Genomic DNA, 27806 nt, shown 5'->3' with positions numbered 1-27806 from the left:
CTGATGACATGATTCTATATTTAGAACACACAAAAAATTCTACTAGAAAACTTCTAGAACTCATAAATGAATTCAGCAAAGTAGCAGAATATAAAATCAACACCCATAAATCAAATGCATTCCTATATATCAGTGATGAATACACTGAAAGAGAAATTAGGAAAACTACCCCATTCACAATAGCCTTAAAAAATATTTGGGAATCGATCTAAAAAGAGATGAAAAACCTCTATAATGAAAACTACAGAACCTGAAAGAAAGAAATAGAAGAAGACTTTAGAAGATGGAAAGATCGCCCATGCTCTTGGATAGGCAGAATTAATATTGTCAAAATGGCCATACTACCAAAAACATACAGATTTAATGAAATTCCTATTAAAATCCCAATGACATTCTTCATAGAACTAGAAAAAGCAATTATGAAGTATATTTGGAAAAATAAGAGACCCAGGATAACCAAAGCAATTCTTAGCAAAAAGAGTGAAGCAGGAGGCATCACAATACCAGACTTTTATATTACAGAGCCATAGTAACAAAAACAACATGGTATTGGCACCAAAACAGACACATTGACAGAATAGAAGACACAGAGACAAACTCACATAAATGCAGTTCTCTCATACTAGACAAAGGAACCAAAAACACCCACATAAATACAGTTATCTCACATTACCCAAAGTTGCCAAAAACATACATTGGAGAAAGGATAGTCTATTCAACAAATGGTACTGGGAAAACTAGAAATCCATAAGTAGTAGAATGAAATTGAACCTCTATCTCTTACCCTATACAAAGTTCAAAGTGGATCAAGGACCTAGGTATTAGACCAGAGATTCTGTGCCTACTAAAATGTAGGCCCAACTCTCCACCATGTCAGCTTAGGAATTGAACTCCTGAAGTACAAGAAGTAAAACCAAGAATCAATAAATGGAATGAATTCAAACTAAAAAGCTTCTTCTCAACAAAGGAAACAATCAAGAATGTGAACAGAGAGCCTACAGAATGGGATTAAATCTTTACCACATGCACCTCAGAGCACTGATCTCTAGGATATACAAAGAACTCAAAAAACTTAACCAAAAAACAAATAACCCAATCAATAAATGAGCTAAGAATTGAACAGACACTTCACAGAAGAAATACAATGAACAAATATATGAAAACATGTTCAACATCTCTAGCAATTACAGAAATGCAAGTGAAAATTACACTGATTTCATCTCACTACAGTCAGAATGGCAATTATCAAGAATACAAGTAACTATTGTAACTAATGTTGGTAAGGATGTGGGGAATAAGGTACACTCACATTACTGGTAGAATTGAAAATTGTGCAACCACTCTGGAAAGCAGTATGGAGATTCCTCAGAAAACTTGGAATGGAACCACCATTTGACCCAGTTATCCCACAAGTTTTATTAACTATAGTAACCATGTGGTACATTTGATCCTCAAAACTTATTCAACATGTATCTTAAGGTTTGTACCCTTTGATCTCTCTCTCTCCATCTCTCCATTTTTTCCACCCTGCAGCTCTTGGTAACTACAATTCTATTTGCTGATCCTATGAGTTCACTTTTTTTTTTCCCCAAGAGAATTAAATAATTTATTGATTAAGCATGATATGGAGGATACACAAGCTTCATTCCTATCCATTATTTATCTGGTACCAGTATTCGATTTAGGTTGGCATATGATGTGCCAACAATCATTTTTATAACCAAATAATTCCATAACTGTGCTTGGGTGACCCTTTCAATGGTGAACTTCAGGTTACAACAAATACACCAAGGTTTCTGAGCCTGGCATCATCCTGAATGAATTCTAACTTCACACTGTTGGGAAAGTTTTACCAAAATGGCTTCAGAGTAGACTAAATTTACACAGCACATTTTTAAAAAAACACATTTATTCAGCATCATGATCAGACTATTACATTTAGCAATCAACAGCATGGGTGCAAAAAAAAAAAAGTCTACATTAAAACACTTTATTGGAATGCTTTACATTCCACAGAACAGAAACTAAAATAACCTGTTATACAATTAGTCACAAATACAGTCCTCAAGTTTTTTTGCCCATACACATGAGTATTGTCTAAACCATGTCTTCTTTGTAGCAACTAGGCCCTGCCACCACTGTGCTTGACTGATTTCACAAATCTCTTGTAACCTGTAACTTCCCTGTCACTTCTCTGGCCCTCCACTTCTGCTAAGCTTTGTTTCCTGGCAGTATTAAAACCTTCTGCCACTGCCATAGCTACTGCTGCTGCTGGAACCACCATAGCCACCTTGGTTTCATGCATTGGCAAAGTATTGGCCTCCACCACTCTAAGGTCCAGAGCTTCTACCTCCAAAGTTTCCACCCTTCATGGGTCCAAAATTTGATGACTGATTGTTGTAATTGCCAAAATCATTGTAGCTTCCACTACCTCCAAAATTGCTTCCATCATTACCAAATACACTGTAGCCATCCCCGCTGCCACCATATCTACCCCCAACATGGCTGCCACCAAAGCCACCACGACCACTGAAGTTTCCTCCATGACCAAAATTGTCATTTCCACCAAAAACACCTCCATGACCACCACCAAAGTTTCCAGAACCACTTCAACTTCTTTGACTAGATGAAGCACTAGCCATTTCTTGCTTTGACAGGGCTTTCCTCACTTCACAGCTGTGACCATTCACAGTATGGTATTTCTGAATGACAATCTTATCCACAGAGTCATGGTTCTCAAAAGTTATGAAAGCAAAATCCCTTTTATTTCCACTGCCTCTATCAGTCATGATTTCAATAACTTCAGTTTCCCGTACTGTTCAAAATAATCTTGTAGATAATGTTCTTCAGTGTCTTCTTTAATGCCACCAACAAAGATCTTTTTCATAGTTAAGTGGGCCCCTGGTCTTTGAGAGTCTTCTCTTGAGACAGTTCTCTTTGGTTCCACAACTCTTCTATCCACCTTGTGTGGTCTTGCATTCATGGCTCATCCACTTCCTCCACAGTGGCATAAGTGACAAACCCAAAGCCCCTGTAGTGCTTAGTGTTTGGGTCTCTCATTACCACAGAGTCCGTGAATGTTCCCCATTGCTCAAAATGACTAATCAGACTCTCAGCAGTTGTTTCAAAGCTTAGCCCTCCGATGAATAACTTCTACAACTGTTCAGGCTCTTTGGGGGATTCTGATTTAGACACAATGGCAGCAGGAACAGAGACTTTAACGATGCTTTCTTGGTGGCATCCACAGGCAGAAAGAAGTAAGCTAATGAATATATCCCGAGTTCACTTTAAAAAAAAAAAAAAAAAAAAAAGATTTCCACATATAAGTAATGCCATACAGTATTTGATTTTTTCTGTTTGATCTATTTCATTTAGCACAATACCCTCCACCTTCTATACTGCTAAAAATGACAGAATTACTTTCTTTTATGAAGCTGAATAATATGAATAATATTCCCTGTTACACACACACACACACACACACACACACACACACACACATCGTTTTTTATCCATTTAGGTATTCTTGGACATTTAGTTTATTCTATGGCTTGGCTCTTATAAATAATGATGTAATAAACAGGGGAGTGCAGAAAATTCCATTTTCTTTTGCTATATGTCCAGTAGTAGAAATGCTGTATCATATGATAGCTCTATTTTTAATGTTTTGAAGCTTCATATTGTTTTCCATCATGGCTGTTATAATGTACATTCCTGTTGATGTCGTGCAGAGTTCCTTTTTACCTACATCCTCACCAAACACTTGTTATCTTCCATCATTTTTATAATGATCATTCTAATAAGTATGAGGTAGTATTTAATCAATGCAGTTTTAATTTGTGTTTCCCTGGTGATTAGTGATATAGAAAGTTTGTTCATGTACTTGTTGGTCATTTGTATGTCTCCTCTTGAAAAATGTATGTTCAGGTCCTTTATTCATTTTTTAATTAGGTTATTTGTTTTCTTGCTATTGAGTTGTTTCAGTTTGTTATCTCAGTAATTTTTTCTGGCCTAAGTCATTTTCTCTTTATTGTGTGTCTAATTTCCATATATCCACAGGGATTTCCATTTTAATTGTAGTTTAATTTGTAGTTTTAATTTTTTTAATAATCTGATGGATCAATTTTTAGTTTTATTTTTTGTTCCTTGGAGATATTTAAAACCTTGTTTTTAATGTCTTTTCCCAGTATACTATTCATAGTAGTTTTCATACATTACATTTATTCAACTCAATTCATTTTAACCAATTTGGGTTAGATAAGTTATAATGAAACTCTGATAGGTTAGGTTCTAGCATGATAGTTTCTTTTGAGAGCAAGATTTATTACAAAGAACAGATTATTTTTGTTTTGATATTAAAAAATGCCTTCTTTCTCCTCCATCTTCTAAGAGCATGAGGGAACTTTTTTATGACACTCATTCTCAGAACCTGGTAAATCTCCTGTAGAAAAAATTCACAAATGTAACATCCCCCTAAGACTGGGCCTTTCCAAAGTTCTCAGACTTTTTAACACTGAGGCTCCAGCAATTTCTCAGTAACAGTTCACATTATCTTACCCTTACAATGGGGTAAGACCAACTGCTTGTTGGTCTCTGCTTCACTGAGTTGTGATTCTCTGCACTTACTTGTCTCTTTTCAGTTTGTAGGAGGCGGAATGTGCTTTCATCTGTGATCTCAGTAGACCTTTTGATTTTCAGTCTGGTTAACTTTTTCACTTATTAGGATGGAGTGGTGGCTTCCAAGCTCCTTCCATGTTGGGCAAGAAAAAAAAGTACCTCTCTGTTCTCAACTTTGAAGGATATTTTGCTTGTTGCAGTGTTTTTGGTTAGGTGTATTAATTTTTTTATCAGCATTTTAAGAGGTTATTCTGTCTTCTGGTTTCCACAGTTTCAGTGAGAAGTCAGTCATTCTTTCATTGTTACTACTCTGAAGGTAATGTATCTTTTTTTTATTTTATTTTTTATTTTTTATTATTGTAAACAAATGGGATACATGTTGTTTCTCTGTTTGTACATGGCATAAAGGCATACCATTTGTGTAATCATAAATTTATATAGGGTAATGTTGTTTGATTCATTCTGTTATTTTTTCCCCTTCCCCCCCACCTCTCCCACCCCTCTTTTCCCTCTATACAGTCCTTCCTTCCCCCATTCTTGCACCCTTCCCTGACCCTAACTCTAACCCTAACACTAACCCCTCCCACCCCCCATTATGTGTCATCATCCGCTTATTAGCGATATCATTCGTCCTTTGGTTTTTTGAGATTGGCTTATCTCACTTAGCATGATATTCTCCAGTTTCATCCATTTGCCTGCAAATGCCATAATTTTATCATTCTTTATGGTTGAGTAATATTCCATTGTATATATATACCACATTTTCTTTATCCATTCAACAATTGAAGGATATCTAGGTTGGTTCCACAATCTGGCTATTGTGAACTGAGCAGCTATGAACATTGATGTGGCTGTATCTCTGTAATATGCTGATTTTAAGTCCTTTGGGTATAGGCCAAGGAGTGGAATAACTGGGTCAAATGGTGGTTCCATTCCAAGTTTTCTAAGGAGTCTCCACACTGCATTCCAGAGTGGCTGCACTAATTTGCAGCCCCACCAGCAATGTATGAGTGTACCTTTCTCCCCACATCCTCGTCAGCACCTGTTGTTGCTTATATTCTTGATAAATCGCCATTCTAATTGGGGTGAGATGGAATCTTAGGGTGGTTTTGATTTGCATTTCTCTTATTACTAGAGATGTTGAACATTTTTCCATATGTTTGTTGATTGCTTGTAGATCTTCTTCTGTGAAGTGTCTATTCATTTCCTTAGCCCATTTGTCGACTGGATTATTTGCATTCTTGGTGTAGAGTTTTTTGAGTTCTTTATAGATTCTGGAGATTAGTGTTCTATCTGAAATATGATTGACAAAGATTTTCTCCCACTCTGTAGGCTCTTTCTTTGCATTGCTGATAGTTTCCTTTGCTGAGAGAAAGCTTTTTAGTTTGAATCTATCCCAGTTGTTGATTCTTGCTTTTATTTCTTGTGCTATGGGAGTCCTGTTGAGGAAGTCTGGTCCTAAGCCGACATGTTGAAGCTCTGGACCTACTTTTTCTTCCATAAGATGCACTGTCTCTGGTCTAATTCCGAGGTCCTTAATCCATTTTGAGTTTAGTTTCGTGCATGGTGAGGGATATAGGTTTAGTTTCATTCTGTTGCATATGGATTTCCAATTCACCCAGCACCATTTGTTGAAGAGGCTATCTTTTATCCATTGCATATTTTTGGAACCTTTGTCTAGTATGAGAAAATTGTATTTATTTGGGTTTGTATCCGTGTCCTCTATTCTGTACCATTGATCCACCTTTCTATTTTGGTACCAATACCATGCCGTTTTTGTTACTATTGCTTTGTAGTAGAGTTGAAGATCTGGTATTGCAATACCCCCTGCTTCACTCCTTCTGCCAAGGATTGCTTTAGCTATTCTAGGTTTTTTATTCTTCCAGATGAATTTCATAATTTCTTGCTCTATTTCTGCAAGGTACATCATTGGGATTTTAATTGGAATTGCATTGAATCTGTATAGCACTTTTGGTAGTATGGCCATTTTGACAATATTAATTCTTCCTATCCAAGAACATGGGAGATCTTTCCATCTTCTAAGGTTTTCTTTAATTTCTTTCTTTAGTGTTCTGTAGCTCTCATTGTAGAGGTCTTTCACCTCTTATGTGACATTGATTCCCAAGTATTTTATTTTTTTCGAAGCTATTGTGAATGGGGTAGTTTTCCTAATTTCTCTCTCTGAAGATTCATCACTTATGTATAAAAATGCCTTAGATTTATGTGCATTGATCTTATATCCTGCTACTTTACTGAATTCACTTATGAAATCTAAAAGTTTTCTGGTGGAATTTCCTGGTTCCTCTAAGTATGTAATCATATCATCAGCAAACAGGGATAGTTTGAGTTCTTCTTTTCCTATTCGTATCCCTTTAATTTCTTTGATCTGTCTAATTGCTCTGGCTAGAGTTTCAAGGACGATATTGAAAAGAAGTGGTGAAAGAGGGCATCCCTGCCTTGTTCCAGTTTTTAGGGGGAATGCTTTCAGTTTTTCACCATTTAGAATGATATTAGCCATGGGTTTAGCATAGATGGCCTTTACAATGTTAAGGAATGTTCCCACTATCCCTATTTTTTCTAGTGTTTTGAGCATGAAGGGGTGCTGTATTTTATCAAATGCTTTTTCTGCATCTATTGAAATAATCATGTGATTCTTGACTTTAAGTCTATTGATATGGTGAATTACATTTATTGATTTCCTGATGTTGAACCAACCTTGCATCCCTGGGATGAAACCCACTTGATCATGGTGCACTGTCTTTTAAATATGTTTTTGTATGCAATTTGCTAAAATTTTGTTGAGAATTTTTGTGTCGATGTTCATTAAGGATATTGGTCTGAAATTTTCTTTCCTCGATGTGTCTCTGTCTGGTTTAGGTATCAGGGTGATACTGGCTTCATAGAATGAGTTTGGAAGGGTTCCCTCCTCTTCTATTTTATGGAATACTTTGAGAAGTATTGGAATGAGTTCTCCTTTAAAGGTTTTGTAGAACTCGGCTGAGAACCCATCAGGTCCTGGACTTTTCTTTGTTGGTAGGCTTTTGATGACTTCTTCTATTTCATTACTTGACATTGGTCTATTAAATTGTGTATGTCCTCCTTGTTCAGTTTAGGTAATTCATATGTCTCTAGAAACCTGTTGATGTCTTCAAAATTTTCTATTTTGTTGGAGTATAGATTTTCAAAATAGCTTCTAATTATGTTTTGTATTTCAGTCGTGTCTGTTGTGATATTTCCTTGTTCATTCAGAATTTTAGTGATTTGGATTTTCTCTCGTCTTCTCTTTGTTAGTGTGGCTAAAGGTTTATCAATTTTGTTTATTTTTTCGAAGAACCAACTATTTATTTTGTCAATTTTTTCAATTGTTTCTTTTGTTTCAATTTCATTGATTTCAGCTCTGAGTTTAACTATTTCCTGTCTTCTACTACTTTTGGTGTTGGTCTGTTCTTCTTTTTCTAGGGCTTTGCGCTGTAGTGTTAGGTCGTTTATTTGTTGAGTTTTACTTCTTTTATTAAATGCTCTCCATGAAATAAATTTTCCTCTAAGTACTGCTTTCATAGTGTCCCAGAGATTTTGATATGATGTTTCTTTGTTCTCATTTATCTCTAAGAATTTTTTAATTTCCTTCCTAATATCTTCTGTTATCCATTCATCATATAATAGCATATTGTTTAATCTCCAGGTGTTGGAGTAGTTTCTGTTTTTTACTCTTTCATTTATTTCTAACTTCAATCCATTCTGATCTGATAGAATACAAGGTAGTGTCTCTATCTTCTTGTATTTGCTAACATTAGCTTTGTGGCATAATATATGGTCTATTTTAGAGAAGGATCCATGTGCTGCTGAGAAGAAAGTGTACTAGCTCTTGGTTGGATGGTATATTCTATAAAGTCTGTTAAGTCTAAATTATTGATTGTGTTATTGAGATCTATGGTTTCTTTGTTCAATTTTGTTTGGAAGATCTGTCCAGTGGTGAGAGAGGCGTGTTAAAATCACCTAGTATTATTGTGTTATGGTCTATTTGGTTTCTGAAATTGAGAAGGATTTGTTTGACATACATGGATGAGCCACTGTTTGGGGCATAGATGTTTATGATTGTTATATCTTGCTGATTTATGATTCCCTGAAGCAGTATGAAATGTCCTTCTTTATCCCTTCTCACTAACTTTGGCTTGAAGTCCACACTATCTGAAATGAGGATGGATACTACAGCTTTTTTGCTGAGTCCATGTGCTTGGTATGTTTTTCCCCATCCTTTCACCTTTAGTCTATGGGTATCTCTTTCTATGAGGTGAGTCTCTTGCAGGCAACATATTGTTGGATCTTTCTTTTTAATCCAATCTGCCAGTGTATGTCTTTTGACTGATGAATTCAGGCCATTAACATTCAGGGTTATTATTGAGATATGATTTGTATTCCCAGTCATTTGGTTCATTTTTTAAATTTTATTTATTTATTTATTTATTTATTTATTTATTTATTTATTTATTTTTTGACACAACTTGGTTCCTCCTTTATTTGACAATTCCTTTAGGATAATCCCTCCCTTTGCTGATTTGCTTCTTTGTTTTTTATCTCTTCCTCATGGAATATTTTGCTGAGAGTGTTCTGTAATGCTGGCTTTCTTTTTGTAAATTCTTTTAGCTTTTGTTTATCATGGAAGGATTTTATTTCATCGTCAAATTTGAAGGTAAGTTTTGCTGGGTATAAGATTCTTGGTTGGCATCCATTTTCTTTCAGAGCTTGAAAAATGTTGTTCCAGGCCCTTCTAGCTTTTAGGGTCTGGATTGAAAAATCTGCTGATATCCGTATTGGTTTCCCCCTGAATGTAATTTGGTTCTTTTCTCTCACAGCCTTTAAAATTCTGTCTTTATTTTGTATGTTAGGTATTTTCATTATAATGTTCCTTGGTTTGGGTCTGTTGTAATTTTGTGTATTTGGAGTCCTATAAGCCTCTTGGAGTTGATGTTCCATTTCATTCTTCAGATTTGGGAAATTTTCTGATATTATTTCATTGAATTATTGTTCATTCCTTTGGTTTGTTTCTCTAAGCCTTCCTCAATCCCAATAATTCTCAAATTTGGCCTTTTCATGATATCCCATAATTCTTGGAGATTCTCTTCATGATTTCTTACCATCTTCTCTGTTTGTTCAACTTTGTATTCAAGGTTAAATATTTTGTCTTCAATATCTGAGGTGTTCTATCCTATTGGTTATGCTTTCTATGGAGTTCTTAATTTGGTTTATTGTTTCCTTCATTTCAAGGATTTCTGTTTGTTTTTTTTTCAATATTTCTAACTCTTTGTTGAAATGATCTTTTGCTTCCTATATTTGCTCTTTTAACTGTTGATTGGTGCGATCATTCAATGCCTGCATTTGCTCTTTCATTTCATCGTTTGCTTCCCTTATCATGTTAATTATGTACATTCTGAACTCCCTTTCTGATATTTCTTCTGCCATGCTGTCATTGGATTTTATTGATGTAACATCTAAATTTGTTTGGGGCATTTTCTTCCCTTGTTTTCTCATATTGTTCAGGAATCAGTGGGTCATTAAGATATTGCAGATTTCCTCTATTGACTTATAATGTCCCTGAAGATTGCTCGTATATCCCCTTTTATCCTTCAGTAGCCTTCAGTCTTGGAGGAAGTTGATAATGCGGTGCGCCACATGGAAGCTGCCTCTCTAGGGTTGGTGACCCTCAGGTGGGGTATATTCCCTGATAGTGGGCAGAGGTGCCTCCACTTGATGACCAATGGTCATCCAAAGGGGAACTAGGCTGCAGGCTGAATCAAGGCCTGTTTGTGCCTGTGTCTCTGGTTTTACTGTCCTTGTGGGAAAACCTCACTCAGCAGGGAAGACTCACCCGGTGGGGAGGTCTCGCTGGTCAGTTCCCCTCCTAGACGTTCCCCTCAATCTACAACTACCGCCTGGGCTGGGCTGTCTTCCTCTGCAATGTTCCCAGGGGCCCGGACCTACCTCCTGGGCCTGGGAGCCTAATCCTTTGCAGATGAGTCTCCTTAGGCTACCTCTCCTCAGAGAATCTGCCCGCAGTCCTGGAAACTTCGTTTCGCCCCTAGGCATGTCTCTATGCGGCTCTTCCAGCAAGAAGCCGCCTAGGTCCTGGGACCCTGCTCTGCACCTAATCGCCTTGCTATGCAGTTCCTCCTCTGAGCCGCCACCTGGAGCCCCGTACAATAGCTCCGAGACCCAGAGACCCACCACACATGTCTTCCTTCAGACAGCCGCCCGGTGTTCCAACACAGTCACTAGGAGTTCAAGCAACTCACTTCGCGTCTCCTCCTCCTGCCAACCGCCCGTAGCCCTAGGCAGTCACTCCGAGTCCAAGTGACCCGCCCTATTCCTCCTCCTCCTCGGGGTAGCCCCCAGGGTGTTCAGGAGTGGTCGCTCGGAGACCAAGCGACCCACCGCGCTCCTCCTCCAGACAGGCCACCAGTGTTCAGGAGTGGTCGCTTTGAGTCCAAACAACTCACCACTCGCCTCCTCCTTTGGCAACTGCCTGTGGCTCTGATGCAGTCACTCCTAGACCAAGCGACCCGCCACGCTTCTCCTCTTCCTCCGGGCAGCCCCCCGGTGTTCAGAGGCGGTCGCTCTGAGTCCAAACAGCTCGCCATGCAGCTCCTCCTCAGGCAGCCGCCTGGAGCCCCAGTGGTTGCTCTGAGTCCAAGAGCTGTGCTGAGCGGCCACCTCTACGATGTTCCCAGTGGTCCGTTTTTACCTCTCCAGTGGGGGGAGGGGCGTCTCGCCGGGCACCTCTACTTCACAAAGTTCCCTGTGCTCCGGGGCTACCGCCCCATACAGGACGCCTCCCCTATGGCAGAGACTCACCCGGTGGCTTTGAGTTGGTCCCAAGTCTCTCACTATCTCCTCTTTTGAATCCTGCATCCTGGAGCAACATGAAATGCAGCCGCCCTCTATTCCGCCATCTTGAAACCCCCCCCCATTTGTTTTCTATGTCAAAGTTTGAATTTTTTTTTATGAACTTGTATTTGAGTTCACAATACTGTCATTTTCTGTATTTCATCTCCTTTTAAAACCATCAAATATATCTTTAATTTCAAAGATTATATTTTCAATTTCTAGAAAGTTTATTTGACTTTAAAAATACTAGTTCTCCTTATTGTAGTTTTGCTTTCTGTGTTTCAGTAACCTGTGGCAATCTCTGGTTCAAAAATATTGTTATAATGCAATAAGGAATTAGAACATTTTAAGAGAGATAGAAAGTGAGAGACCACATAATTTTTATTAGTGTATATTGTAATAATTATTCTATTTTACTATTATTATTATTAATTGTTTAAGATATTACTACTATTATTAAGGTTAATTGTTTAACTTTTACAAGTTAAAGTATGTGTGTGTGTGTGTGTGTGTGTGTGTGTGTGTGTATGTATATATATACACATACACAGAAAGAGAGAAGAGAAGACATAGTATAAATAGGGTTTGGTACTATCTGTGGTTTCAGACATTCATTGGGGGATCATGGAACTTTTCCCTCACAGATAAGGGGTAATACTGTAAGTTCAAATTATCTGCTGAAATACTATTCAGTTTTAAACATTTTCTTATGCCTTAATTAACATAATAATCATGATTAAAGTCTTTATTGACTCTAGTGTGTGTATAACCACTGCATCTGCTTTCATTACCTCTTTTATGTCTTTACTATTGGTTTTGTTTTCCTTTTTTATTCCAACTAATAAATTTTTATTATATGCAGGACATTATGAATGATATACTGCATCCTCTTGGTTCAGTTATTGTCTTAGTCTGTGTTATGCTACTGTAACAGAATACCTGAGACTGGAATAGTTAATAATGAAAAGAAATTTGTTGTCTCACAGTTCTGAAGGCTAGGAATTCCAAGATCAAGGTTCTGGCATCTGTCAAGGGCCTTCTTGCTCAATGGTGAAAGGATAGAGAGGCAAATGTGGCCAAACTCCTCTTCTTATAATGGCATTAATCTCACTCATGAGGGCAGAACACTTATGGCCCCATCACTCTCAAAGGTTCCATCTTCTAACACTACCACAATGACCACCAAATTTTGACATGAATTTGGGAAGGGATAGACATTAAAACTCTAGCAGTTACCTATATACAAGAGTTTTGGCTTATTTAGCTCGGTTCATTTTCAGACTTCTTAAGTTGGATATAACTCGCTTTTTTTTTTTTTTAATTCAAGGGACTACTTATTTAGGAACCAGCTGCCTAAAGTTTAACTCTGGCACCCAGACACACTGATTTTTGTCACTTCTGCTCAGCAAGTCTGTCACTCTCTCTGCTTGACTCTATTTTGCACTACTAGTTTGGAACATGCCCTCAAGATGAAAGTTGGGATTAGTGTGGTTTTCCTCTTCTGTTTTCCTTTTGTCATGTTCATATCCTGTGGTGGTTGCCTTCCAATCTCTGTAAAACAATTGTTTTATAGTTCATATCTGATAACATAAAATTCATGAAATTTCTTTAGTAATTTCTTTTCCTTTTTTACTTCACATTTAGTAGCTCATTTTCTCATGAAGTTGCTTTTCCTTGAATGGTGTTAATTGATTCTGAAAAATTATTTTTAGCAATAATTTGAGTAATAAGACAAGCCTTTTATTTTTCTTTTGAACATGAGCATCGTTCACCTTTGCATGGCACCTGAGGTCACTCTAAAATCAGGACCACTGTATACTAACCAAACTTCCCAGGGATCACTTAGGCAATATAAACTTGGATTGCAAATTGACTTAATGCCTGGTGTACTTATTCACCTTTACCTTAGTACTATAGAATTTGGGACCCTAGTTATTTAGGGATCATGTCATTGCTACAGAATAACAAATTTAGAAAAAAAAAATAAAATTATTATATGTTCATATAATTCTACATAGTTTAAATATTCTTTTTTTAAACTTCTTAACCTTGGCAGATTCTGTACGTTGATTTTTGTTTTCCTCCACAAACTAGTGTCTCAAAATGAAACTTCAGATTCTCTGGGACTGGCAAATAACATTAAGGACACAGTGTCTCCAGTGTTTTGCTTATCTTTTGAGTTTCTTTGTTTTTCTATTGAATTCATCCTGCTAATTTCTATCTTGTCAAGGTTCTTAATATTTTCAAAAGGTGTGTGTGTATGTGTTTGACTGTGGAGTTCATCAATTTTGATTGTTTTCTTTAGCAGGTATGATGGATCTAATAACTGAGAAATCCAATTTCAGTTTCTACAATTACTGTTCAGATTGCATAACAATAATAAGTACATTTGTGTACTTAATTAAAATGTGATTTGATTTATTGTTATTGATATTATTATTAAAATTTGACTCTCAATTTCCTTAAAATAATTTTATTAAAGGTTAAAATTATGCTTCCTCTGATTGAATTAAGTATGAAAATGCTTCTTTAAACCCCCAGAGTCGTTTGGATGTATATTTTTCACAGAACCCAGCAGTAGCATCTATTCAAAATATGCTCCACTGGAGTCAGGAATAACTAACTGTTAAAGTGTATTTCAGTATGATTTTAACTTACACTACTCTTAGTTTATCATTATAAGAATCATGCCATTACTATAGAATGACAAATTGAAAGTGATAAAATGAAGGTATTACATATTTGTAAAAATCTTTATAATTTATATGTTAATGGCATAATCACTTAGACCTTCTAAACTTAAGCAATGATAGAGTAATATAACTATTTCTTACGAATGACAAAATGTTAGAACAGAATAGGGACCATCTATTCCACACACCTCACTTTCCTTTTCCAACATTCAAAGCTAAGACTAGAACACAATTCTCCTGATGCCTAGTCTGAAATGTTTTCTCTAGACTCACTATATCCTCTGTTAAGCTGCAAGCCTCTGGAGGACCATGGGAAAGTTTTGTTCACTTTTATACTTCCAAGACCAACATTTCTTGGCATAGATATTAAACTAATATTTGTTTAATGGTTGATACTGTAAAAGAGAAAAATCCATTATGAATGTAACCTTAAAGTTCAAGACAATGCAGTAAAAAAAACACTTTCCTGGGATTAAAAGACCAAACATTAAATCTTTTCTTTGAACCTTACTGGGAGGGTGACATTGAATAGTTGGTTTAACCTTTCTGAATAACTTTCTGATTTTTAAAAATGAAATAATTTCTCTAACCTAACAAAAATATTATAAGAATTGAATAATGATTATGAAAGTTCTTTAAAGTTAATAAACACTAGATAAATTTACAATATCATTAAGATACTAGATGAAACTTTTCCAACTGCAAAATATTTACATTTATGATAATTATTTTGATGTAGTTATTTAAAACATTAATTATACCTTATCTTTAAATTTAGTTTACCCCTGATGATTGATTGCTTCTCCAGGAAAATCTAAATAGTCTTTGTATTTATTCATCCATTATAACAAGGTTTTCTGAGTGCCTACTGTATGTCCTGTATTGTTCTATATTCATAGGAAACATAAGTGAGCAAAACAAAGACTCCTGTGTTCCTTAAGCTTACATTTTAGTAGTAGATACACAAGGAATAAAGAATAAGGTAGCAGATAAGTAAATTATCCTAATATATTAGAAGGGGATAGATGTTATAGGAAAATAGGGAAGGAGGAGGGATAGAAGAAAGGGATTAGGTAAGTGGAGTATACATTCGAACAGAGATTAGACTCAGAGGCCTCAGTGAGATGGTGACAGTTGAAAACAGATTTGAAGGAGGTGAAGGAATTAACAATATGGACATCTGAGATATCTTCTTAGTCCATTCAAGCTGCTAGAGTAAATTTCTATTAACTTGGTATTTTGTAAACAGCAGAAATTTATTTCTTACAGTTCTGGAGGTTAGAAAGTCCAAAATCAAGTCACTGGCAAATTCAGTGTCTGGCTTGCTTTCTCATTCGTAACTGGTACTTTCTAGTAGCTTTTTCATGTAGTGAAAGGCAAAAGTTTCCTTGGGCCTATGTTATAAGGGCACTAGTCTCATTCATGAACCTAATCACTTTCCAAAAGTCTCCACCTTCTAATACCATCATCTTGGTGGTTAAGATTTCAGAATATGAATTTGGGGAGGACATATACATTTAGATCATAGTATGGGGGATGAGCAATACAGACAGAGGAAATATAGCCAAAAAAAGGCACACGTAAGAAATAAGTGCAGCTGAAATGAGTAAGAAAGAAAGTAGTGAGAAAAAAGGGCAGAAAAGTAATAAGGAAATCAGGAATCTATATTCTATTGCAAGGACTTTGGCATTCACTCTGTTTGAAGTGGGGAACCACTGCAAGTTTTTCATCAATGAGGTAACAAGCAATGAGTTATACTTTTACAGGATCACTATGGCTACTATATTGAGTTAACTGTAGAGGGGTAAGGGTAGAAGCAGTGAGAAAGTTAGGGAATTACTGCAATAATCCAAAGAAGAAATGATGATGGCTTGGACTGATGTGTTGACAGGAGAGGTCGTGAAAATCAATGAATTCTGAGTATCCATATGCATATCATGTGTATGCAGCCAAGGAGATACAGTAATGAATTCTGTGAGAAGTGAAAAAAAGAGGAGAGAGGCTTGGATGACTCTAAAGTTTTTGACCTAAGCAATGAAAAGATTAAGTAACTCTTTTTTTTTTTTTTTTTTACTGTAAACCAATGGGATACAGATTGTTTTTCTGTTTGTACATGGAGTCAAGTCATACCATTCGTGTAATCATAAATTTACATAGAGTAATGTTCTTTGATTCATTCTGTTATTTTTTCCCTTCTCCCCCACCCCCTCACCCCTCTTTTCCTTCTATACAGTTCTTCCTTCTTCCATTCTTGCCACCCTCCCTAACCCTAACCCTAAACCTAAACCTAACCCTAAACCTAAACCTAACCCTAACCTTAACACTCACACCTCCCACCCCCCATTATGTATCATCATCCGCTTATCAGCGAGATCATTCTTCCTTTGGTTTTTTGAGATTGGCTTATCTCACTTAGCAAGATATTCTCCAATTTCATCCATTTGCCTGCAAATGCCATAATTTTATCATTCTTTATGGCTGAGTAATATTCCATTGTATACATATACCACAGTTTCTTTATCCATTCATCAATTGAAGGACATCTAGGTTGGTTCCACAATCTGACTATTGTGAATTGAGTAGCTATGAACATTGATGTGGCTGTATCTCTGTAGTATGCCGATTTTAAGTCCTTTGGGCATAGGCTGAGGAGTGGGATAACTGGGTCAAATGGTGGTTCTATTCCAAGCTTTCTGAGGAATCGCCATACTGCTTTCCAGAGTGGCTGCACTAATTTGCAACCCCACCATCAATGTATGAGTGTTCCTTTTTCACCACATCCTCGCCAACACCTATTGTTGCTTGTGTTCTTGATAATTGCCATTCTAATTGGGGTGAGATGGAATCTCAGGGTAGTTTTGATTTGCATTTCTCTTATTACTAGAGATGTTGAACATTTTTCATGTATCTGTTGATTGCTTATAGATCTTCTTCTGTGAAGTGTCTGTTCATTTCCTTAGCCCATTTGTTGATTGGATTATTTGTATTCTTGGTGTAGAATTTTGTGAGTTCTTTATATATTCTGGAAATTAGTGCTGTATCTGAGGTATGATTGGCAAAGATTTTCTCCCACTCTGTAGGCTCTTTCTTTGCATTGCTGATAGTTTCCTTTGCTGAGAGAAAGCTTTTTAGTTTGAATCTATCCCAGTTGTTGATTCTTGCTTTTATTTCTTGTGCTATGGGAGTCCTGTTAAGAAGTCTGATCCTAGGCCGACATGTTGAAGATTTGGACGTACTTTTTCTTCTATAAGATGAAGGGACTCTGGTCTGATTCCGAGGTCCTTGATCCATTTTGAGTTGAGTTTTGTGTAGGGTGAGAGATAGGGGTTTAATTTCATTCTGTTGCATATGGATTTCTAGTTTTCCCAGCACCATTTGTTGAAGAGGCTATCTTTTCTCCATTGCATATTTTTTGCCCCTTTGTCTAATATGAGAAAATTGTATTTATTTGGGTTTGTGTCAGTGTTCTCTATTCTGTACCATTGATCTACCTGTCTATTTTGGTACCAATACCATGCCGTTTTTGTTACTATTGCTTTGTAGTAGAGTTGAAGATCTGGTATTGCGATACCCCCTGCTCTGCTCTTTCTGCTAAGGATTGCTTTAGCTATTCTGGGTTTCTTATTCTTCCAGATGAATTTCATAATTGCTTGCTCTATTTCTGTAAGGTACATCTTTGGTATTTTAATTGGAATTGCATTGAATCTGTATAGCACTTTTGGTAGTATGGCCATTTTGACAATATTAATTCTGCCTATCCAAGAACATGGGAGATTTTTCCACCTTCTAAGATTTTCTTTAATTTCTTTCATTAGTGTTCTGCAGTTTTCATTGTAGAAGTCTTTCACCTCTTTTGTGAGATTGATTCCCAAGTATTTTATTTTTTTCGAGGCTATTGTGAATGGGGTAGTTTTCCTAAATTGTCTTTCTGAAGATTCATCACTTATGTATGAAAATGCATTGGATTTATGAGCATTTATCTTGTAACCTGCTACTTTACTGAATTCACTTATTGCGGGGGCATCTGGAATTCCATCCAGTGCCTGACAAAAATCCTCTGGAGGATGATTGCAAAGGCTCATCCTAAAAGGAATTGCCGGATGTTTTGCTCCGAAGCATGGTGTTTTTTCTGCTGTGTTTTTCTGATAATATATTACTCATTTCAGTCTGAACTGATTGCTTAAGGGGATGAGGGGAATACAACAAAAATTCCAGAAAATATTGCCTACAATCTGAAAAACAATGGGTCTTTACCACTAACAAAATTAAAAATAATTTTACAACTGTGCAATGAGTCCCTGAAAGCCTCTGGAGAAAACAGTTATAGATCTGCCTTTGTCTCCAACAGGCTGGTTAAATTTTAACAATGGTTTTGTTTATGTGTGGTGGTGAGGTAAGAGAATAAGGTTCCACAACATTCCTTCCTTCCTACAAAGAATATGTCACCCCTATAATAAACATTGGTACACAATAACCATTGGGACTGCTGCCCTCCTGTAACCCTTAACTCTGCAATTTAGATATTAACCAGATGGACCTAGTATAGATGGTCACATGAGATTACTTGTCTATCGCTTTAACCGCGAGAATAATAAGAATAGTCTTAGGTCACATAAAGTTTAGATATTAAGGAAATAAACATTGTATTAGCTCATCGATGTAGTTAGATATTCTTAAAACAATTGTGATTAGGTAAGGATAATCTGTAAGGTTGCTGTTTTCTGCCTATGCTTTGGAAACTTCTTTAATATTAACCACAAGACTGCCATTATAGCCTAAAGAAAAATGTATATAAACCCAGCCTTCCCCAGAATAAAGTGGGAGTGATTGCACCAGAACTAGAGTCCGTGTCTTTCATTCTCCATCCATCACCGACGCTGTCTCCCCGCGCCCCGTTTGCCAGTGTGGAACCCATGGACTCCTGCTAGGGCTAGACCCCGGAAACTTATGAGATCTAAAAGTTTTCTGGTGGAATTTCCGGGTTCCTCTAAATATATAATCATGTCATCAGCGAACAGGGATAGTTTGAGTTCTTCTTTTCCTACTCGTATCCCTTTAACTTCTTTGGTTTGTCTAATTGGTTTGAGTTCTTCTTTTCCTACTCGTATCCCTTTAATTTCTTTGGTCTGCCTAATTGCTCTGGCTAGAGTTTCAAGGATGATGTTGAACAGAAGTGGTGAAAGAGGGCATCCCTGTCTTGTTCCAGTTTTTAGGTGGAATGCTTTCAGTTTTTCACCATTTAGAATGATATTGGTCATGGGCTTAGAATAGATGGCCTTTACAATGTTCAGGAATGTTCCTACTATCCCTATTTTTTCTAGTGTTTTGAGCATGAAAGGATGCTGTATTTTATTGAATGCTTTTCTGATCTATCGAAATAATCATGCGATTCTTAACTTTAAGTCTGTTGATATGATGAATGACATTTATTGATTTCTGGATGTTGAACCAACCTTGCATCCATGGGATAAAACCCACCTGATCGTGGTGCACTATCTTTTTAATATATTTTTGGATGCGATTTGCTATAATTTTGTTGAGAATTTTTGTGTTGATGTTCATTAAGGATATTGGTCTGAAATTTTCTTTCCTCGATGTGTCTCTGTCTGGTTTAGGTATCAGGGTGATACTGGCTTCATAGAATGAGTTTGGGAGGGTTCCCTCCTCTTCTATTTCATGGAATACTTTGAGGAGTATTGGAATGAGCTCTTCTGAGAACTCGACTGAGAACCCATCTGGTCCTGGACTTTTCTTTGTTGGTAGGCTTTTGATGACCTCTGCTATTTCATTGCTTGAAATTGATTTATTTAAGTTGTGTATGCCCTCTTGATTCAGTTTAGGTAATTCATATGTCTCTAAAAACTTGTTGATGTCTTCAAGGTTCTCTGTTTTTCTGAAGTATAGATTTTCAAAATAGCTTCTAATTATGTTTTGTATTGCACTCATGTCTGTAGTGATATTTCCTTGTTCATTCTGAATTTTAGTAATTTGAGTTTTCTCCCTCTTTCTCTTTTTTAGTATGGCTAAGGGTTTGTCAATTTTGTTTATTGTTTCAAAGAACCACCTCTTTATTTTGTTAATTTTTTCGATTGTTTCTTTTGTTTCAATTTCGTTGATTTCAGCTCTGATTTTAACTATTTCCTATCTTCTACTACTTTTGGTGTTGGTCTGCTCTTCTATTTCTAGGGCTTTGAGCTGTAGCGTTAAGTCGTTTATTTGTTGATTTTTACTTCTTTTGTTGAATGTGCTCCATGAAATAAATCTTCCTCTAAGTACCACTTTCATAGTGTCCCAGAGATTTTGATATGATGTGTCTTTGTTCTCGTTTACTTCTAAGAATTTTTTTATTTCCCTCCTGATGTCTTCTGTTATCCATTCATCATATAATAATGTATTATTTAATCTCCAGGTATTGGAGAAGTTTCTGTTTTTTATTCTGTCATTTATTTCTAATTTCAATCCATTATGATCTGATAGAATACAAGGTAGTATCTCTATCTTCTTGTATTTGCTAACAGTAGCTTTGTGGCATAAAATATGGTCTATTTTAGAGAAAGATCCATGTGCTGCTGAAAAGAAAGTGTATTTGCTCTTTGTTGGATGGTATATTCTGTATATGTTGGTTAAGTCTAAATTGTTGATTGTGTTATTGATATCTATGGTTTCTTTATTCAATTTTTGTTTGGAAGATCTATCCAGTGGTGAGAGAGGTTTGTTAAAATCGCCTAGTATTCTTGTGTTGTGGTCTATTTGATTTCTGGAATTGAGAAGGATTTGTTTGATGTATGTGGATGAGCCAATGTTCGGGGCATAGATATTTATGATTGTTATATCTTGCTGATTTGTGCTTCCCTTAAGCACTATGTAATGCCCTTCTTTATCCCTTCTGACTGGTTTTGGCTTGAAGTCCACATTATCTGAAATGAGGTTGGATATTCCAGCTTTTTTGCTGTGTCTGTGTGCATGGTATGTTTTTTTCCCATCCTTTCACCTTTAGTCTGTGAGTATCTCTTTCTATGAGATGAATGTCTTGCAGGGCAGCATATTGTTGGTTTTTTCTTTTTAATCCAATCTGCCAGTCTATGTCTTTTGATTGATGAATTCAGGCCATTAACATTCAGGGTTATTATTGTGATATGATTTGTATTTCCAGTCATTTGACTCATTTTTGTTTTCGACATGATTTGGTTTCTCCTTTTTTTTGGCTATTCCTTTAGGCTAGTTCCTCCCATTGCTGATTTATATTTGTTTTTCATCTCTTCCTCATGGAATATTTTGCTGAGAATGTTCTGTAATGCCGGCTTTCTTTTTGTAAATTCTTTTAGCTTTTGTTTATCATGGAAGGATTTTATTTTGTCATCAAATCTGAAAGTAAGTTTTGCTGGGTATAAGATTCTTGGTTGGTATCCGTTTTCTTTCAGGGCTTGGTAAATGTTGTTCCAGGGCTTTCTAGCTTTTAGGGTCTGGATTGAAATATCTGCTGATATTCTTATTGGTTTCCCCCTGAATGTATTTTGATTCTTTTCCCTCGTAGCCTTTAAAATTCTGTATTTTGTATGTTAGGTATTTTCATTATAATGTGCCTTGGTGTGGGTCTGTTGTAATTTTGTATATTTGGAGTCCTATAAGCCTCTTGTACCTGGTTTTCCATTTCATTCTTCAGATTTGGGAAATTTTCTGATATTATCTCATTGAATAGGTTGTTCATTCCTTTTGGTTTGTTTCTCTAAGCCTTCTTCAATCCCAATAATTCTCAAATTTGGCCTTTTCATGATATCCCATAATTCTTGGAGATTCTGTTCATGATTTCTTACCATCTTTTCTGTTTGTTCGACTTTGTTTTCAAGGTTAAATATTTTGTCTTCAATATCTGAGGTTCTGTCTTCCAGGTGTTCTATCCTATTGGTTATGCTTTCTATGGAGTTTTTAACTTGGTTATTGTTTCCTTTATTTCAAGGATTTGTTTTTTTTTTTTTTCAGTATCTCTAACTGTTTATTGAAATCATCTCTTGCTTCCCATATGTGCTCTTTTAACTGTTGATTGGTGCGATCATTTAATGCCTGCATTTGCTCTTTTATCTCTTCCTTCAATGCCTGCATTTGCTCTTTCATCTCCTCCTTTGCTTCCCTGATTGTTTTAATTATGTACATTCAGAACTCCCTTTCTGACATTTCTTCTGCTGTGCTGTCATTGGGCTTTATTGATATAGTATCTAGGTTTGTTTGGGACATTTTCTTCCCTTGTTTTCTCATATTGGTCAGATATCAGTGGGACTCTGAGATATTGCAGATTTCCTCTATTGGCTTATAGTGTCCCTGTAGATTTCCAGTATCTGACCTCCCAGCCTTCAGTATCCTGAACTCTTGGAGGAACTTGATAATGCAGTGCTTCTGAAGAAAGCCGCCTCTAGACTGCTACTGGGTCCAGGGTTTGGGGCTGGTCTGCATGGAAATCCTCTCACTGGGCAGTCCTGCTCCTAGAAACTGGCTGTAGACAGGGCCTGCCCCTGCCTGAGGGAGCCAGGTTGCTCAGGGAAAGCCTCTCCCTTACCTGCCTTGGTCCCAGAAGCTGCCTGTGTGCTGGGGCCCGCCACTGGGTTCAGGGCTTGTGGTTGGCTCTGTGCAGAAAAACTCTCACTGGGTGGGTCTGTTCCAAGAAGCTGGCTGTGGACCCTGCCCGCCGGAGATAGCAGGGCTGCTTGGGGAAATCTCTCGCTGCCCTGCCCTGGTCCCAGAAGCAGCCTGCAGGTCGGGCCCGCTCCTGGGTCCTGGGCTTGGGGTTGGCTCTGTGTGGTGGTGGTGGGGGGAGCTCTCACTGGGCGGGCCTGCTCTGAGAACCTGGCTGTGGACCAGGCCTGCCATGGGAGGGAGCAGGGCTGCTTGGGATGTCTCTCGCTGCCCTGCCCTGGTTCCAGAAGCTGCCTGTGAGCTGGGACCCGCTGCTGGGTTCAGGGCTTGTGGTTGGCTCTGTGTGGAAAAGCTCTCACTGGGCGGGCCTGCTCCTAGAAGCTGGCTGTGGATGGAGCCTGCTACCAGAGAGAGCAGGGCCGCTTGGGTAAGACTCTAGCTGCCCTGCCCTGCTCCGAGAAGCTGCCTCTGTCCAGGCCTGCCGCCCGTCCGAGGTTCACCCGGTGGGAGAGACTCACCCTGCAACTCTATGTTGGTCTGAGTCTCTCAATTCCTCCCCTTCTTGAATCCTGAGTTCTGGAGCAACGGGAGATACAGTCATCTTCTAGTCCGCCATCTTGGATCTCCAAGATTAAGAAACTCTTAAAACAGATAGGGAGATTTGATGACAGTGTGGAGTTGGAGGAAAGGTTAAATATTCTGTTTGTTAAGTGTTTACAGCCAAGCAATGAATTTGAGTGAGCAGTTTTACATAGGAATACAGAATTAAGGAGATACTTATAAAAGGAGATACATATTTTGATTGTAAATGGCATGTAAAGCTGAAAGACTAGATGAGAACACAAATAGAATGAATATAGATAGAGAAGAGGAGCAAGGATTAAGTGGTGAGTCATGCAAAGACTAAGAGGTCAGGCAGCAGAGGCTAAATAAGCAAGGAGACTGAAAAGAAGCAGTAAGCAATATATGAAGATCAACCTATTCTAGAAGTTAAGTGAAGATCTCAAGGATGAAGGAATGAACAACTATATCAGGTGCCATTGATAGGTAATAACAGCAGAATCCTTCAGAATTGACCAAACTTTTATAAATATTAAGGTCATAAATTACCTTGAACACTTTTGGTGGAAGGATGTAAGCAGTGTGTGCTGGTAAATATTTAATAACTGGTTTATTTTGTGGGGGTGGAGAGATAGGCTTGATTGTAACACATCAATTTCTGTGGTGGAGTTATTCCTGCCATGATTGATTTGAACCAACCAATGTGGTGCCATTGTACTTAAAGTTGGGAAAAGATGCCCATAATTGACTCTTGGTGATAGAAACTGGTTCTAGCATACTACTGGATGAAGATGTAAGACTAATTAGATTGGATTTTTAAAATGATTGCACAACAATTGATAAATGACATTCAGTACCACACTTTAAATGGTTAAAATTATAAATTTTATTTTATGTGTATTTTTTTTACAATTAAAAAAAAGATGATTAAGGAGAGAAAGTGGAGATGGTGAAAACTTTTCTATAGAATCTTGCTAAAAAAGAATAAAAATACTTGTCAAGAGCTGTGGTGGGAATGGGGAATTGAATCTATCATGAAAGACAATTAACAGCAGGTTTTTATATTAATGAACATGGTCTACTAAAGAGGAGAAATTTTATGAAGTAAAAGAAAGGGATGGAATTCTAGGATAGATTTTATCTAGTAGACAAGTAATAGATAAGCTTCTGAGCTAACAGAAAGAATATCCTCTTTTCATTTGCTGGTAAGTATACTGATGTAGTAAAGTCTCAGAACTTTTATGATTGCTTCAGGGTTTTATTTTGTTAAAATGGGAAAGTACTTTTCAATAAAATAGAGTATGGACAGGAAAGAAAGTAGAGGTCAGTGGAGAGAAGAGAAGGTATTACATAATTGTCCAGAAGAGTGGATGAGGAAATGAACTAGGAAATTATGGTATGGTTACTGAGCAAGGTTAATGTCCTGCATGAGGTGTGCAATTATCAATCTGAAGTGACTTCAATGAGCATAGTTTTAGTTTTTTCTCCAGTTTGGTTCAATCTCAGTATAGGCATATAGTGTGTAGGAATTGAATGTTTCAATGGTTTGTTTTTGTGAAGTAAATAGGATGATACAATACAGGTGGAAAAGTGTCAAGTAAATATAAGTGAATTATTTTAATGATTGATTACAGAATTTCAGCTGGATAAGAAAGAAAGAAAGTATATAGAAGGAGAAAGATATAATAAAAGATTGGAAGGATGAATGGATGTACAATCTTGGTGGAGTTGAAGGATTTTTGAAGTTGATATGCTAGAAAGAATTAGGTAATGTTTAGAAAATGGGATGGATTAAAAATTAGAGTATGGAGGGACTGCAGTAATAAAAATATTTATGATAAGGTCACAGGTGAATGGCTAGTATAGGTGGAAGACAAGATCATTGAGGCAAAGAGTTCAAGGAATTAAAGTGAGGTTTTTAGAAAGATTAAATCACTTAAAAATGAAGGCAGGAATAGTTTCAGAGGGAGTAACAGTAAACAGGAACTAAGCAGCAGAACAACCTGGAGTTTAATAGATAATCTCAACAGCAAAAAATAGTAGGTAATATAATTGAATGGTATGAGATTCAGAGCTTGGAGGAAACTTCTTAGAGAGGAGGAAGTGAGAATAATTTAAAATAAGAAATAATGAATAAAGAAGATTAACCTAACACTCATGTCCAGTGATCCCAGGTATATGGGAGAAAAAATTGTACCACTTGAAAGAGCTATGGGGGAAGCAGCATTCTCAGAAAAAAACAGATTGTCAGTAGGGCAAGAAGTTGAAAGGGCAAGAAGAGAAGAGGTTTAAGATATAGAGATGATCATGGAATTCCAGATAGCAGAGTTTTAGGAGTTAAGGAGAGTTGGGAAGAGTTAGAATAAAACCTATATGGAGCCTTATAAAGTTTAGAAATTCATAGATAATAAGTAACCCAAGAGTCTGATCATCTTGTGATGAAAACATACTCAAAGAGAAAATAAGCATAATCAAATTGGATCTAATAGACTCAAAGCCAATATTAGTGGTGAAGCTAAGAGTGTTTAGGAATGAAGGAAAGGTCAGCTTCTGGGACACATTCTTGTGTCCTGTTGTTTGAGGCAAGGTTGTTTAAAGAGGGGTCATCTAAGTCCCAGTGCAAGACACTCACTTGACTTCTGTCGATGAAGCTGAGGATTTCTGAGAAAGCCTGATGTTACCCCCAACACACAGGCCCCTTTGGGGTGATAAAAGACTTTGGGGACATGTGCATTTGTTTGAAGATGATAGAATCACATCTTTAGATTCCCTGCCCCTAACTTCACCCCTTCCATTTCTTACCCTAACCAAAGGAAGGGAGAAGGGAAGAAGTCCACCTGCATAAATACCAGCAGACCCAGTACAAAGGGGAAATGTGTGCAATGCATACATAACTTGCATCAGCTGCCACTGTAGTGAAAAAAAGTACATGATCTTCTATTTTTTGTTTTCCTTTCAGCTTCTAAATTCAAAAACATGAAAACTTTTGGCCGGGGCAGTCCTGTTCTGAACTTTCTTCATTTTAATCAGGTATGTCATTATGTACATCTCATATAATAATCAGGAATAATTTAGAAGTTAATGAGAACATGGTAAAAAATGGATAAATGTGATGACAAAATTCTTGAAATATTAGAACCCAAGGTCTGTCTGACTTCAAAGTTTATGCTTTCCTACTATACTTTTCTGCCTCAGCTAAACTCCAGGCTGTATATAACCTTCTCATATGAAAAAGTCTGAGGTAAAAATTTAAAATCAAATTCAATGAGATCAAAGTTAACCTTGGCTGCCAATATTTATAATTTATTAATAAATATTGACAGTAATACAGTCACAGAAAATTTGAAATGCTTTGATGCTTTCAAACATGTTCAAAATACTTCCATGCTTTATAATAAATACTGAAATTACCTCTGTGGAATGTTTGAATATTCTGAATTAAAACAAACTATTAGCTGGGCATGGTGGTACATGCTTGTAATCCCAGAAATTTGGGAAGCTTAGGCAGGAGGATCACAGGCTCATGGATAACCTCAGCAACTTAGCAAGGTCCTATTTCAATAAAACAAAAAGGGCCGGGGATGCGTCTGGGGATGTGATAGAATGTCCATAGGTTGAGTCCCCAGTAACATAAAGCAAAAAACAAAAACAAAAATAAAAAAACAGGAATTATCTAGTTTTGATATATGTTTATTTCTGAGTAAAAATTGTAAGACCTGTTCTTTCATACTTGTTGCTTCCATAAATTCATCAAGCCTAATCCGTTAAATTTATTTTAAAATGTCATTTAAATCCACCATTTAATACTTTGATAAACAGAACTTTCTAATGTATCATTTTTTGTGAAAACTCTTTTTTGTTTTACTAATTTATTTTTAGACAACTTCTCCATTGTACAATGTGACAAATATGAATGTGACAACTGCAACTTGGAGTGGCGGAAATGACTTTTTGGCTGACCCTGAAGATGTTACAATTTTACTTTCTGAAATTACAAACATCATTAATCATAAAACTATTTCTTACTATAATCATATAGACTTTTTGTATGGCTTAGATGTTTATCATCAAATTTACAATGAAATCATTGATATTATCCAAAACAAATCTCTAAAGAACCATGGTACTCTGTGTTTAAAGAGTTTTATCATTCCTATTAAAATTCAGTTATTATAAGCTGGAGGTGAGTGGCACATGCCTATAATCCTGGCTACTCAGGAGGGTAAGGCAGGAGGATCTCAAATGCTAGGCTAGTCTGAGCAGCTTAGCAAGACCCTCAGCAATTTAGTGAGAACTTGCTTAAAATAAAATTTTAAAAAGACTGGGATATAACTCAGTGATAGAGTGTCCCTGGGTTGAATCCCCTGTACAAAAAAGAAATCCAATAATTTTTCTTACTATGTATGTTTTTTTAACATATTTAAT

General features: G+C 36.8%; 1 protein-coding gene and 1 pseudogene across 16 annotated transcripts in view; one reads left to right on the top strand and one right to left on the bottom strand.

Annotated features, from left to right (window-relative positions):
* The window catches only part of LOC124984424 (gastric triacylglycerol lipase-like), a 110656-nt gene that overhangs the window by 22953 nt on the left and 59897 nt on the right, over window positions 1-27806 (top strand). For 8 of the 16 annotated variants that reach the window (XM_047551981.1, XM_047551984.1, XM_047551987.1 and 5 more), the window contains 2 exons: window positions 4889-4933; window positions 26341-26411. In XM_047551981.1, the coding sequence (XP_047407937.1) occupies window positions 26358-26411 (54 nt within the window). In that variant the 5' untranslated portion in view covers window positions 4889-4933; window positions 26341-26357. The remainder of the gene's footprint in view (window positions 1-4888; window positions 4934-26340; window positions 26412-27806) is intronic. The other 8 variants (XM_047551996.1, XM_047551980.1, XM_047551995.1 and 5 more) reach the window with 1 other exon arrangement.
* LOC124984427 (heterogeneous nuclear ribonucleoprotein A1-like) lies at window positions 2235-3075 on the bottom strand (annotated as a pseudogene).

Source organism: Sciurus carolinensis, chromosome 5, assembly GCF_902686445.1.
Source record: "Sciurus carolinensis chromosome 5, mSciCar1.2, whole genome shotgun sequence".
NCBI classification, from domain to species: Eukaryota; Metazoa; Chordata; class Mammalia; order Rodentia; family Sciuridae; genus Sciurus; species Sciurus carolinensis.
The sequence above is the reverse complement of the archived record's forward strand: the minus strand, read 5'-3'. Positions and strand labels throughout refer to the sequence as shown.